The sequence below is a fragment of the Spinacia oleracea genome, chromosome 3 (genome assembly GCF_020520425.1).
Source record: "Spinacia oleracea cultivar Varoflay chromosome 3, BTI_SOV_V1, whole genome shotgun sequence".
Classification (NCBI taxonomy): Eukaryota; Viridiplantae; Streptophyta; class Magnoliopsida; order Caryophyllales; family Amaranthaceae; genus Spinacia; species Spinacia oleracea.
The window spans coordinates 3,176,626-3,191,758 of record NC_079489.1 but is presented as its reverse complement, the minus strand read 5'-3'; the positions used below and the strand labels follow the sequence as shown (position 1 = coordinate 3,191,758).

Genomic DNA, 15,133 nt, shown 5'->3' with positions numbered 1-15,133 from the left:
AAACAATCATCACCTTCTTGCAATTGAATTGACCTTAATTAAGTACTTGCATGGTTCATAAAATAAGTAAAAAGTTTTGCATGGCTAAACTTACATATACTTAGGCCCTGTTCGGCAAAATTAGCGGTAGCGGGTAGCGGTTAGTAGACCTGGTTATTGGACAGGGTAATCCAATGGATATAGGGTTAGGGTCAAGTTAATAGGGCTTTTATTGGGCAGGGCTCTTATTGGACAGGGCCTCTATTGGACAGGGTCATTATAGGGTCAAACTTATACTACAATTATTTTGAAAATTAAAATAGTAATGATGCAAAAAATTACGTGTATAGCTTCGTATTTACTTGTACTTGCACATGGCTCTTTTGCTTTTCATTTTTCATTGCTCGTTTATTGATCCGCCCACTAATGACCCGCTAATGACCCGCGACCCGCTTTTGACCCGCCCATTATCGACCCGCTAAAACTGACCCTTTCAATACCCGACCCTCTTTTGACCCGCACCGACCCTGACCCGCCCCGCCCGATAACCAGGTCTAGCGGTTAGCGGTTGAGTAGCGGGTAGCGGTTTGAGTAGCGGGTAGCGGTGAATGGTAGCGGGTAACGGTTAGCTGTCAAAGTAGCGGCTAACTGATATGTGTGTTCGGTAAAAGTAGCGGTTGATATTCTAAAATAAAATAAAAGGTAGAATATTTTTTAAAACTTTATTATAAATTTGTCAAAAGCTACCCGCTACCTTAAAAGCTACTAATTTTAACGTTTGATAAAAGCTACCCAAACGCTACCTCTACCGCTAACCGCTACCTAAACCGTTACCTTGCCAAACACTCACAAATTTTACAAGTAGCGTCTTAACTAGGTCAAAACGCTATCCGCTACTTCAAACGCTACTGCCGAACACGGCCTTAGTTTAGATTTTAGAATAATGAATAAAACTAATTTGAATGATACACTTTTCTCGGGATTAAGTGGGGCTTTCATACGCTGAAAGCTGAGTGGTGCCAATACACCAACGCGTTCTTATTTTATGGAAAAATGTCTGAATTTAAAGGTGATATGGCAGTGAGATTAAACAGAAAGCCAATTAAAAGATGGGGGTATATATAGCCTTTACCTATACAAATACAAGTATACATATATGTAATTTAGGATCAAGAATTAAACTAATGATTTAATATGGATTACCATGCATTTAGTTTCGTCCAAAAGTAACAAAATATGGTTTATACACCCGGGTGCACAATGAGCATTGTGCACCCTCTTTTACAAAGAACATATAGTTCAAATACAAAGAACATATTGTTCATATTCAAAGAACATATAGCCATTGAACCTATAGTTCAAATCCATAGACCATATAGTTTAAATATTTCACTAGTACATGTACATTGAAATCGTTCTCAGTGTTCATTAGATTTTCAATAAATGTTCAACAGGGTACACAATGAGCACTGTGCACCCGAATGTATAATCCAAATTGCGCAAAAGTAAGATAACCCCAATTTTTTTTTAAGGCATGAGTCTAAAATGTAAACTTTTCTTTTTAACTTTTACTCCCTCCGTCTCTTTTTGTTTTTTACGTTTGGTATTTTGCACGTGTTTTAACGACTAATTAATGTGCATTGAGATTCTTCTAAGTTTTTTCATGTAAACGAGAAAAATTACGTTTATTTATAATTTTTTCACTCTTATAAAAAATTCTGATATTGGGAAAATGAGAAAAAATTAATGTCCCTATGAAAAAGTGTGAAGGATTAAATGAACCAATTCATTTAATTGGTTAATATAATAGTTGGACACAAGTTTTGATATAATATTAAATCATTAATGTGATAATATAAAAGGAAATGTAAAGAATATTTTGGGACACCCAAAAAGAAAAACGTAAAGAACAAAAAGAGACGGAGGAGTACCTTTAATCGATCCTAAAAAAAAGCCCAACTAAAACACCGCAACTGTTGTCACTAAGCATCATCTCAAAACAATGGCGTCACTAAGCAGCAGACTATCTTCTTTCTCTCTCCTGAAACCTCCAACACCAACCATAATCCACCGCAATGCAGTTTCCCCGTCGTCTAAACTTCAATTTCGCAGTTGCGTTACAACTTCTTCAAATGCTAATTTCTTAACCACAAATCTTAAATTGGGGAATTCCTTAAGAGTGAATTCGCAATTGAAATTCAATTGCCCAATCGTTTCGCCGGACGATCATTGGGGTTTATGGTCTGTTCTTCTATCCACTGGAGCTTTCGGTCTTTGGTAATCTTTTTCTCCTTATCCATTTCATTGTTTAAAAAGTAAGAATGTGCGTTTAATTTAATCAAAGTTGCTTTGGTAATGTAAATTAATGTAATTATGCATTGATTAAATTAATCAAAGTTGCTTTGATAATGTAAATTGATAAAATACTGCATTGATTAATTTAATCTAAGTTGCTTTGTTAGTCAAAGTTCTGTATATGATACTGCATTGATTAATTTAATCTAAGTTGCTTTGTTTAGTCAAAGTTCTGTATATGATACTGCATTAATGATTAAATTTTGGATTTTGATTTATGAGCATCAAGTATATAAGTATAACCTAAATTGGTTGTATTAGTTTAACAATTCATGGAAAAGTTACAGAAGTGGTGTTTAATGTTTGATTAATGCTTGATATTTCCTTATAATCAGACCACATTTGTCATTTTTTTTAGGGGTCCAAATGAGCCACAAACTGCATTAATAATTGAATTTTGGCTTTGATTTATGAGAATCAAGTGTATAAATATAACCTAAATTGGTTGTATTAGTTTAACAATTCATAGAAGAATCACAAAACTGGTGTTTAATGTTTGATTAATGCTTGATATTTCCTTATAATCAGACCACATTTGTCATTTTTTTTGGGGTCCGAATGAGCCACGAAGGCATTACAATTTACATATGGGAGGGGGATTCGAACATGTGACTTATCATAGACAGACCCTTAGTCTTTGACTCTAGGCGAGAATTTCCACTAGGCCTAGACGTCATTGGTAGGCAACATTTATCATTACTCCATATTATAGTTTGAGATGAGGAAATTTTTCTTTTTTTTGTTTTTTTTTCGGGATATGATAATACTAATCAAAACCATATAATCCGAATAAAGAAGAAACATTAAGCATTAACTAAACATTAGTAAAACCGATCGACGTGTAATTCTTAAACAAAGTTGTAAACAAATATTTTAGGTTAATGCTTATACTTAACCCTTAGGGAGTTAGGGTTACACCAATCATGTTTTTCCTATTTCTGTGGTTACTTTGTTGTTTTTGAAGAACTACTTATAATGGGGAATACTTTTATAGTTTGTCTTTGATTAGACTGTATGTAAGAGATGTACAACAAGTTACCTAAACAATCTTTCAAGTTGTCCCGTAATAGATAAAAGTCACCCTTCAACTATATAACAATGTCCAGAATCATTGTTCCGTTGACTGTTTAATATAAGTAATATGATAAACCAATCTGGACAGAGGTAGTAAGTCACCCTCTCAACAATGTTAAAGGTCATGTACTCGTAACACATATTTTGTAGCGAAACTGACTCAGATAAGTTTTTCTCTCATACTATAGGGAGATTTATGTTTTTTATGAATATTTGAATCTAGAGAAAGGGGAAAAAAAATCAGATTGAATGGGAAATGAAGAATACCCAAAATTCATTTATATTAAAATCCAATGGAAATTGGATGTTCAAACAGAAATTAGGAATTTATAGCTCTTTATTATACCAGGGTAGAACTGAACTAAGGAGATGCCCCACTTATCTTGTGTGGTTTCTTTTCTGAATTATTATATTGATAAATTGTTACGTAGTTCGGGATTGAAAGGTTGTATCAGAAAATATAATGATAAAGGAACTTCGTAGAAAAGAGTTAGCTATGTCTGACCTTGGCGGTAAGACACTCTTATTAAGCTGGAAGATAATTTAATTTTACTGCTTCTTGCTTCAACTATGTTTCATCTTCTGTCAAATGGAGGCAATTGAGTATTTTGGGGATGCAAGGTCGGCGAAGACAAAGATTGGGAGCATGGTCAGTTCTGCACTTGTGAGCATTTTGATTGGCCTAGCAGCGAGTAATTTGAGGATTATTCCTTACGAAGCTCCGGCATATTCCACTGTGTTGGAATACTTGTTACCCTTAACTGTTCCTTTGCTCTTGTTTAGAGCTAACATGCGTCAGCTTATTCAGTCAACTGGGAGTTTACTTTTGGCATTCTTGTTGGGATCAGGTGGTACACATTTTGCAGATTAATACTTTATTTTCTATTAGGTTTTGTGAAAACGATAATATATGCTTATTAAAATTTTCGGATGGTGAATGGTGTATTTGATGAGCACTAGTTATATGTGGTTATCTTGGCATTGTAAGATAGTGGACATATTCATAAAAGTGACTTAATGGTGCCGGACTGGAGAGTGTTTTGAGAGTAGTGAAAAAGCTAAACTTAACCTCTTGATCCTCTATGCATAGGATTTCTAGTAACTTGCTAGGCAACATTCTACTAGGCCAAAGTAAGACACGAAAACTTATTCTTTTGTGCTTGTGATCATTATTTTGGACAATTTAACTCGCCTTGATTTATGATTTGAATTATCATAATTTACCACAAACTACAGTGTGCCAGTCATATGAATCGGAAGTTATGATTTTCGCCACTGTCTTGTGTAGAAGATATTTTTACTTGTCTTCAATAAAAATTTGGAGTGATTAGTTCCTGGCTTCCTGCTATGTGTTGCTGAATAACACAATTAACAGATCAAAATATTTAAAGGAAACTAATTAAACTAGTGCTTTTACTTTATTCAAACCTCTAAATCTACCCTTGCTGTGTTGAATTTGGTCTATGAATATCCAATTATAGTTCCTCATTCTTGAATTCTTGTTTTGTCTCTTTATTGCAGTGGCTACAGCAATTGGGACAGTGGTTGCATTTTTTATAGTTCCTATGCGATCGCTTGGTGCTGATGCTTGGAAAATTGCTACTGCACTCATGGGAAGTTATATTGGTGGATGTAAGCTTTGTGAAACAACTATTCGAAACCTGTTTAGCTTCATATTTTATTTCTTAAATTTTAGGTTTGTCCCATTTGTGTGGGGTTCTTTAACTTGTAAGCTTCGTGATTTTCTACAATTTTGCCTTATATGAAATTATGAGGCACTTCTATCCAATTCACCCAATTAAAGGAAGGTTTATTGTTGAAGCCTTACCGAGGAAATGACATATAATGCCTGTTTTGGCTGTTTGTTAACATCATTCTCTAACAGTCTAACTCATAGCCCTTGGTCAGAAATATTTGTCCGCTGCCGAATTCTCTTTGTTCTGTCAAGTTCTTTTCATGGGATCTTCATGTTTGTAGGCTATGGTGTATAAGTTGAGATGATTGGGTTTCTCACTTCTCAGTAGCATTTCATCTAGAGCTGATCTTTTCACTAGATAAGTGGAGCTAATTTTCTAAATTTGATTCAATAGATATAATTGGAACCTGCTCTCCTTTTCGTTTCATTATAGATAGCTCACATTTGCAGATACTCTATGTTTTTCAGTTATAGCAAATGTTAGCAAAATGACAAGTATGTTTTAAATAATAACATTGTGAACACATTTTCTTCTACGTTAATGTGAAAACAAAATGCTGTCATCGTTTGTAATGATTTTAATGTTATTCCTTGTGTTGCAGCTGTCAATTACATCGCAATTTCTGAGGCTCTTGGTATTTCCCCATCAAATATAGCTGCTGGAGTAGCTGCAGATAATGTCATTTGTGCTATTTACTTTATGGCATTATTTGCAATAGCATCCAGAGTTCCCGAGGCCTCAAAATCCAGCACGGGTATCGTTTTCTACTTTGGACACTACCCTTATGAAGAAGTGATTACTGCATGTGTATGATATATTGATAATTTCTAAAAAGAACTGATAACCACTCCCTATATTCCTGATCAGATGATCCCGTGACATCAGTGAATAATGCTGAGACGAAGGTCCACACGCTACCTACTGCTACTGCTACTGCTATTGCTGTATCCTTTGCAATATGCAGATGTGCCATCTTCATCACAAATTTGTTTGGAATCCGAGGAGGCACCATTCCAATAGCTACGGCAATTGTGGTGGTCCTAGCTACTGTCTTCCCGCCAGTGTTTAAGTACCTTGCACCTTCTGCAGAGGTTTTGTCTTTGGTTTTAATGCAGGTAAAAATAAAATAAAAACTACTATCCTTCTAGTTTATAGGTCTCTATGTATCATTTGACAACATGCTATTTTTATGTTGAAATATCTATTTCAAAGCAACCTATCTCCCAACAATACTTCGGAACTTTTTTTTTTTTCTTTCTTGATGGCTGGAGTATTAGTTTATAATTTATATTTTTCTGTTCGGCTGCAATACGTCCCATTGGTTTGTTTTGATCATGGAGAGTCTCAAGTTTTTATATGTGGTGGTTGTACATATTGGTTTGACTTTTAAGATTTGATCTTTTCTATTTAATTAAATAATAGGTGTTCTTCGTTGTGATTGGAGCAAGTGGTAATATCTGGAGCGTTATCAGCACCGCGCCAAGTATATTCTTGTTTGCATTTGTACAAGTTACGGTCCATGTGGCCGTCATTCTGTGGTTAGGGAAGATATTTCATGTTGATCTGAAGCTGTTGCTTTTGGCTTCCAATGCCAATATTGGAGGCCCAACTACAGCTTCAGGAATGGCCAGGGCCAAAGGGTGGAATTCTCTGATTATTCCTGGAATTCTTACTGGGATTTTTGGCATATCGATTGCAACTTTTGTTGCTATTGGTGTTGGACTAACAGTCCTTAAGCACATGTAATTTTATGAATTCAAATGATGCATTGAATGGCAGATGGTTATTTTAGTATATTGTTGTTGAATATGCTGCAGATGCTAACAATTTTGGAACCTAAATAATTTATTCTGCAAAAAGAACCCTCCCTAAAAAAAAGATACCTTTTATTTAAAAATTTATTTCACCTAATGTGTATTGGGTTTGGAAGAAACCCTAGAACCTTGGATTTTGGTTATCTTAAATAAGTTATCTTCCATGGTAAAAGGTGAGCTCCTTTCATAATTCTCTTACTTTATTTTTCATAATAATTTATATTTTCAATTGGTTTGTTTTGTTTTTAGTAGTTTAATTCCGTTTGTGAGGAATGATGTCTCTTCTGAAGTGAGAGTTGGTTATATATGCAGCAGGTGTCGTGAAGCGTTCCATATCGAAGAAAGACGAGCGCTAAATAATACGCGTGGAAGGATTGGTCAAATTTTGGAAGTCTGATACTGAGTATGCTTTTTAGTTTCTTACTAATTGCTTTAAATTCAAATTTCACTGTCTATGAGTTTCTTGAAAATCACTATAAGAGAGTCTATATCACACATTCAGATTATGGTACACATGTTCAGATGGGGAAAAGTTAAAGCTAGAAGGGACATTATTTTTTTGCGGTGAGGGAGTATTGTCCGTTTTTACTTTGCTGGGTTAGGACTTGCACTTACTTGATATCACTCGTAAAAAATGGTTTGTGCTTCTGTTAACAAAATGGTGCAGTCCAAAGTATTACTTGTTGACTTGTTCTTGTTACTAAGTCTTCTCGTTTAGTATACTTAGAGTCGGGATTTCCCTGTAACGTAGATGCTTAATAAATGTTGGATCTGGTTATTCCTCTTCCATCTCTTAATTTAAGTACTGATTTATTGGAATTTAATCATAAACCACTTCTACACTAGGATAGGTGAACCTTTTTTCCGAACTTCCTAAATAGTGACTGTTGGTGGAAGAGAAAAAAATTTAGTGTCAACATTTTGATTTTCAGGATGACGTTAGCAACATATTACAATTTGTCACTTATATACATCTCATTGCCGTCTTACCTTGAAAGTTGAGACGACTTCACAGAAGATCTCCTAAAAAATTTGATAGCCTTGACTTTTATATACATTATATTATTGTTAGCCAACTGATTATTAATTAATTTTAACTCATTTTAAGAAGTCATACTGTGTCAATATCTATATGTATATGTTCTTAATAAAAAGGCTTAATTTGTCAAACTGCGGTACATATGTGTAGTACTTGTACAAGTATGCAACTGAAATCATTTTTTATGTTATCTGGGATTGTGCTGTTTATGTATCGTACTTCAGTGTAGTACAGGAACTTGAGAGTGCTCAAGTCAACTGTACTAACATCCAAAGGAAGTTGTATTTGAGGGCCAGAATCATTCTTTGATGCTGTGTAGTACCAACATAATAAAAAGTATATAATTGTATATAATCTTCTTTTTTTCTCTGAAAATATCTCCAACACTTGATATGTCAATGTAAAATATTGGAGAATATGGTAATTTGGTAAGTGATATTTGTTATTCAGACTCTTCAATTTATTTGTCGTCCCGTTATCGCTTTTGGGTCAATAGGAAACAACCTATCTGCAATTGCAGGGGTAAGGTTGCGTACACCCGACCCCCCCCCCCCTACCCCGCTTCTTGCGGGAGCCTCTTTGAGGCAATGGGGTAATGATATTGATAATGATAATGATGACTCGCCATTTTACTTCAACTACCTGTGTTGGATCCTTGTCTCTTCAACAAGGTTATGGGCTTGACACTTTATTTTGGACCAAACACACTTTTTCTTAAAATAGCTAAGTCTAAACTAGCCAAGACATGTATTCGTGTCAGATATAAGTACACGAGTTAAAGTAACATAGAATGAAATTCATTAACCTGAGGCTGTATTGCACAATGCTGTCCTTCACTCAATACGAAGAGCCTTCATTGGAGTGCACTCATTTTTGACTTAGCAACTATGTCTTTTTTAATTACTTTTTTTAAGAATTATTTCTTTTGAATATGATAAGTAAACCATAAAATGGAAAAATGTCTTTAATTTATATGATTGGAGTCACAAGCTGCAAGAATCATGCCTTTCTGGGTAGCATAAACTGCAAGATTTTCTGATGATGTACGACGAAACTGACTTACATTATTCTTGTATATATATGTCTTGTAAGAAGCTAATTTCCAAATAAATTAAAAAGGAATTGTCTAAGGAAGTTACTCGTAAAAAAGATTTGTGACTTGTGAAGATAGAAGAAAATGAGTAGCCTTGTGTTGCTGAAGCTAATATGCCTGTTGGTATTCCTTGGATGGATGGTGGTATGGATTGTGTTACCCTTGGAAATATATAAGTATAATTGGCTTCCCATACTAGATAAGAAGTTCAATCCAACATACATTGGTGAGCAAGGTAAATGTCCGGACTTGATATATGTATTACTGCTGATTTGTTTTTTCTTTTTTTTTTAAAAAACTTATTTATGCTTTTAGTTAGAAGTAGTGTTAATGATAAATGTCATTGTTTTGCAGGAGTAAATCTTTTCTTCCTCACATTTCCTGTGATGTTAATCGCTGTTCTTGGTTGCATTTACCTTCATCTGAAGAATAAAAGAGAATCTTCCTTGGAAAGGTTTTTTCATTTCTTGCATTCCATATTTGGACTTTTCATATTGGTCTTCAATAAATGTTTGCTGGAGAAGTTTTTCTCATTGGCTTTTAGTTGTGATTTTTGTCTATAAAAATCTAACAAAATCATTCATCTTTGTACACAGTACTTCACCTCAGAAACATCTGGCAATGTTGAGACGTCCTCTTTTAGTTATGGGACCTCTAGGGGTGGTTACTGCAATGGAGCTCATGTTTCTGATTATGGGGATCGCGCTTGTGTGCTGGCAATTTGGCCATTACTATTATGTCAGCGTTAAACATCCGTTCATGGGACATGGCCGCGAGCATCAGAAAGAGTATGTGCGAAACTTACTATAATATATGTATGTGCTGGTATGCTACATCTACACATCTAGCAAGTACTACTACTAATTATTTGAAACTTTTTGTTTATAATTTTCAGGTGGCAAATTACTTTCCGGACTGTGTCACTAAGACTTGGTTATGCCTCAAACATATCCTGGGCCTTTGTGTTCTTCCCTGTGATTCGATTGTCATCGCTTTTACCTCTGGTTGGTCTCACATCTGAATCCAGCGTCAAGTATCATATATGGATTGGACAAGTTGTCATGATAACTTCTGCGTTGCACAGTGCTGGTTTTTTCATATACTGGGCTATAGTTAACCAACTGTATCTGGTAAGTGGTATTTCACATACCAATGTCATTTACTTGTTTTTTTTTCTTATCATAACATATAAATTTCACCATCACAAAAGTATACTATTTTTTCCAGTTTCTTGATCATGACAATAATACATTTTGACTAATTATGTATGGAAGTTGATTAAGGCTTTGCTTTGTTCTTTTCAACTTGTAAGATACAGTAAGTTTAGGAAAAAATGAGCTAAGTTCCTCTGAGATCAGCCATACTAATGCAGACCAGGGCTAATAAGTTCAGATAAAGAAAATCTAGATGATAAGAAAGAAGCCAAATTAATCCATGATGATTTTATCTTAATGTATGACAATATAGTTAGGGCACATTATGGTGGTAATTGGTGGTAATAGGGATTTTTGTCATGTAGGCGCTTGAATGGAGCAAAACTCATGTGTCGAATATAGCTGGAGAAATATCTTGGGTTTTCTTGATAGCAATGTGGGTAACAAGCTTTGCGTACACCAGAAGAAAGTCTTTCGAAGTCTTCTTCTACACTCACCAACTTTATGCTCTTGCGACCTTCTTCTACGTCGTGCACATAGGAGTTGCCTGGACGATGCAGCTCCTTCCTGGAATTTTCCTCTTCACGCTCGATCGATATCTAAGATTCTTACAATCGCGCTCTCGTGCAAGGTTAATCTCAGTTCGTGTTCTTCCCGGTGGGACAGTGGAGATGACTTTTTCCAAGAGTCGAGGTGACTATCAAACTTTAAGCATTTGTCTACTTACAATTAATGTGTATGAGCTCTAGTTTACTCATTTCACCCTTGATAAAAATGACTAGAGCTTTTTCTCTTCACTTGATCAATGTGTGAAACTGATTTTTACTAATCCACTAGTGCTTGAATATATTGTTATCGAGTCTTTACAGATAGTAATTTCTACACTCCTGAATTGGTTTGGCCTGGCATTCCCACTTAAGAATAGGGTACAGAAATATCAATTCCCATTTGACTGTATTATCATTAGTTGTATCTACGCACCTTTTATTGACTAAGGTTGTAAAAGACAATTAAATTGGCAAAAATAATGTTTCTAATAGGATAGTCATTGTGAAATGAGGTAAGTATTATTCCTTCCTAGCTAGAAACAAAACTAGGAGTGATTCCTGGGATTATAAATTTCTTGTTTGTTTTCCAGGTGTACGTTACAATGTCGCAAGTAATTTATTCGTGAGCGTGCCGAAAATTTCCACGTTACAGTGGCACCCTTTTACTGTGAGCTCAAATGATAACATGGAACCTGATAGGCTAAGTATCATCTTCAAGACTGGAGGGAGTTGGACAACCAAGCTATACAAAGAACTTTCATCTTCTTCTCTAGACAGGGTTGAAGTCGCTGTTGAAGGACCATATGGACCAGCTTCTACCAGCTTTATCAAGTAAGTAAAGTGGTGAACCCTAACTCTACTATGAATTGCTCAGCGAAGGCGTAGCTTCATAGTTTCATCGTCTAGTATGCCCTTAAATATTCAACTGTGGCGCGCGAGTAAGGGCTGTTTGTGGATAAAACATTTTTGGGGTGTGTTCTCTTCGCCTGAGTTTGACTTATCTGATTTTGTCTAAACTAATTCCAGTTGTGAAACGAACTTCACTAGTCCTTATTAATCACCAACAATACAGGTGGGTTAGTTGTGGTGGACTCCCATAATAAAATAGCGTGAGTGGGTGGTTGTGATGGGTCAAATGAGGGTACAATTGTAAAAACATATGCCATAAATGGAATGAAGATAAAGTGTAAAGAACTTAAAGAAAAGGACATTAAAGAAATAGAGGTAGCAGTAATTACCTCACATTGCACTCATTTGTTAGCCCAATTGTTATAATGGTTAGGTTATAATTGGGCTTTCTTCATGGTAGGAAAAAATTTGCAATTACGGTTAATATAACACAATTTGAGGATTCTCTCGAACTCAATAGATTCCCCAAATTTAGCCTAATATCTATTCTTTAACTTCATTTTTATCTAAAATGTGGCTTAAATTGATATTATATGCATAAATGTCTCCTGAACAACTAGAAGTAGTGTAAGAGAATTTACAATAAATAAAGAGAGAGATATAAAGACGAGGAAAACAAAAAAACTAACCATTAGTGGGCCCCACTTTGACGAATTCTTGAACAAAACCTGTTATAAGGTACTCCCTCCGTTTCTTTTTGTTCTTTACGTTTTCCTTTTTGGGTGCTTCAAAATGTTTTTTTACAGTTCCTTTTATATTATCACATAAATGCTTTAATATTCTATCAAAATTTGTTTCCAATGATTATTTTAACTAGTTAAATTCATTGGGTCATTTAATCTTTCACACTTTTCCATTGGGACATTAATTCTTTTTCATTTTCCCAATATCAGAATTTTGATAAAAGTGAAAACATTATAAATAAACGTAATTTGCCTTGTTTAAATAATAAAAAATAGAGGAATCTCAATATACATTAATTAGTCGTTAATAAACGTGTAAAAAGTCAAACGTAAATAACAAAAAGAAACGGAGGGAGTAGCAAAATTAGAATGTTAGGATTTTAAAAGGTAGTACTTAAACTTAATAAAATTTTGAGAAGGTGGTGTATGAAACTTTGTACTCCGACAATGACAAACAAACCCTTTATTTCTTGTAGCCAACTTTTCAGATATTAGTTTTTTTCTGAAATAAGTTAAAATAAATTGAGAAGAACACATCCTTAGACTTAATTCATTGTTTTCGCAGTGTGCGTAAGAATCAACTCTATCAAATGCTTAAAATGATGATGGATGTTTCTATTCTCTAGTACCAGCTTAATCTTAAATGTTAATCTACATTTTATGTTTTCTTCCAGGCATAAAACCTTGGTGTTGATCAGTGGAGGCAGTGGTATGACCCCATACATATCCATAATACGCGAAATTATACATCAATCAAACACCCAAAAAGGCCCGGTTCCAAAGGTTCTCCTCATCTGTGCCTTCAAACAAGCAGCTGATCTCACCATGCTCGATCTCTTGCTTCCTACCGAGAGCACTCCTGCTGATCTTTCAAACATTGATCTCGAAATTCAGGCATACGTTACTCGAGAGGATCATGCACCTGCAATCAATAACCAGGATATGGTAGTTCATACCAAGTGGTTCAAACCCAGCCCGTTGGACTCACCTATCACCCCGGTTTTGGGACAAAATAGTTGGCTATGCCTTTGCCTCATCATCACTTCTTCCTTTGTTCTGTTTCTTGCCCTCTTATTTTTTGTGACTCAATACCATATATATCCCAAAGATAAAAACACTAACAACGTATACGACTTCACTATCTGGGTTTTGTGGGATGTGTTTCTTATGTGTGTCAGCATTATCTTCATTAGCAGCATCGTCTTCCTATTTCAAAAGAGGAAAATAGCCGCGTTAGAAGAGAAGCAGATCCAGAACGTGGATGTGCCGACACCAATGACTTCACCGGGATCTTGGTTGTGCGGCGGGGGCGGAGAGCTTGAAAGTCTCCCGTACCAGTCTCTTGTTCAAGCTACCCAGGTGAACTACGGAGGGAGGCCTGATCTCCAGAGTAAGTTGCTTTGTCTAGTTGTTACAAGTTTTAAAAAGTTATTTACAAGTTTTCAGGAAGTGTTTGTTGCATTAATATCAAAACTGAAAATAACAGGGTATTAGTTTTGTAAACCAACAAATAATATCGTGTTTGTTGATATATTAAGGGATGCATCCTCTTCAACTTATAGGACTCGAACCTATCTCTACTGATAGGACTTTATAGAACCTTATTTAACTTATAGAACCTTATAGTACTTATAAGAACTTGTTGGACCTTGTTAGACATGATAGAAAGTTTATTACTTCCTCCATTCCATATATATCGCATCATCTTGTTTTTTACACTATTTACACTAGACCTTTGGTCGTCTTTTGTGATTCATAACTAAGAAAAATTATAGTCATATGGGGAACTTGTTAGATTCGTATCGATATATTTTCTTAATATCAACTTATAATTTTTATTTAAACATAATTCGATATATCGTAGATCAAAGTATGTGTTGGGAAGCGTAAAGTCAACCATACATGGTGCAATATTTAAGGATAAATGATATCTAAACTTTTAGCCATTAGAATATTTGTAATAGTTAATTGTGAAACCATTAGTAATAACTATACATTAAAGTAATTATTATTTACTTCTTATATTAATAAATAATAATTATACCTTATTAGACCTTATTGAAACTTATATGACGTTATTAATTGGAATTTATAGAACCTTATTGATCTTATAAGACATTATAGGATGTTACAAACTTATAAAATCTTATAGGACTTTATTAGAACTTATTAGACCTGAAACTTACTTAAATAAGGTGTTATAGTCGAAGAGAACGCACCCTAAGTGACAAATAATATGGAACTAAAAAAGTTAGGTCAGATTATATCAAACAAAAAAGGTCTGTGAAGCTTCTTGGGTTGTTCTCTGATTATGTTTTGTATCAGAAAAGGTATTGATTTTCATGAACTTTTACAGTGAAATCTGAAATTGTTTTGAATTTTGGCAGAAATATTGTTAGAGTGCAAAGGAGACGATGTCGGAGTGATGGCTTCCGGGCCAAGGGGATTAAGACATGATGTTGCAAGAATTTGTTCAGGGTTTGGTGCAACCAACCTGCATTTCGAGTACCTTAGCTTCAACTGGTGATTCTGATTGCACAAATAGTTCAAATTCTGTGCTCTTTTTTTTCACTTGTTTTCTTTCTTTTATTCTTTGTATAGTTACTTCTCTTGTACAGACTTGATTGTGGTGACGGATTGCTTGTAATTAATCACACACTAATCAGTCAATACTTAATATGAAAGCTTGTTTGTCATGAATCTAAATCTTTTGTCTCACTTTTTTCATGTTCAGTATTTGTGCAAAAAAAAGGCATGTGTTTTGTAGGCAACATGGTTGTATGAACGT

The 15,133-nt window shown here is 34.8% G+C and overlaps 2 protein-coding genes across 6 annotated transcripts; both read left to right on the top strand.

Annotated features, from left to right (window-relative positions):
* The first annotated feature begins 1,907 nt into the window (after window positions 1-1,907).
* On the top strand, window positions 1,908-7,369 carry LOC110784130 (uncharacterized). Of its 4 annotated transcripts, none has more exons than XM_056838342.1 (6): window positions 1,908-2,256; window positions 4,030-4,256; window positions 4,930-5,040; window positions 5,707-5,859; window positions 5,973-6,220; window positions 7,235-7,369. In XM_056838342.1, the coding sequence occupies exons 1-6, from the start codon at window positions 1,982-1,984 to the stop codon at window positions 7,241-7,243; spliced, it is 1,023 nt and encodes a 340-aa protein (XP_056694320.1). In that variant the 5' UTR covers window positions 1,908-1,981; the 3' UTR covers window positions 7,244-7,369. The 4 variants fall into 4 exon arrangements, with proteins under 4 accessions (XP_056694320.1, XP_056694319.1, XP_021844237.2 ...); XM_056838341.1 differs by having other exon boundaries at window positions 7,232-7,366; XM_021988545.2 differs by lacking the exon at window positions 7,235-7,369 and adding an exon at window positions 6,528-7,009 and having other exon boundaries at window positions 1,914-2,256.
* On the top strand, window positions 7,232-15,051 carry LOC110784129 (ferric reduction oxidase 4). 2 transcript variants are annotated; one of them, XM_021988544.2, is made up of 8 exons: window positions 7,232-7,322; window positions 9,406-9,505; window positions 9,648-9,839; window positions 9,947-10,181; window positions 10,571-10,898; window positions 11,344-11,584; window positions 13,020-13,735; window positions 14,733-15,051. In XM_021988544.2, exons 2-8 carry the CDS (start codon window positions 9,438-9,440, stop codon window positions 14,870-14,872), a joined length of 1,920 nt encoding a protein of 639 aa, XP_021844236.1. In that variant the 5' UTR covers window positions 7,232-7,322; window positions 9,406-9,437; the 3' UTR covers window positions 14,873-15,051. The 2 variants fall into 2 exon arrangements, with proteins under 2 accessions (XP_021844236.1, XP_021844235.1); XM_021988543.2 differs by lacking the exon at window positions 7,232-7,322 and adding an exon at window positions 9,136-9,286.
* The last annotated feature ends 82 nt before the right edge of the window (window positions 15,052-15,133 follow it).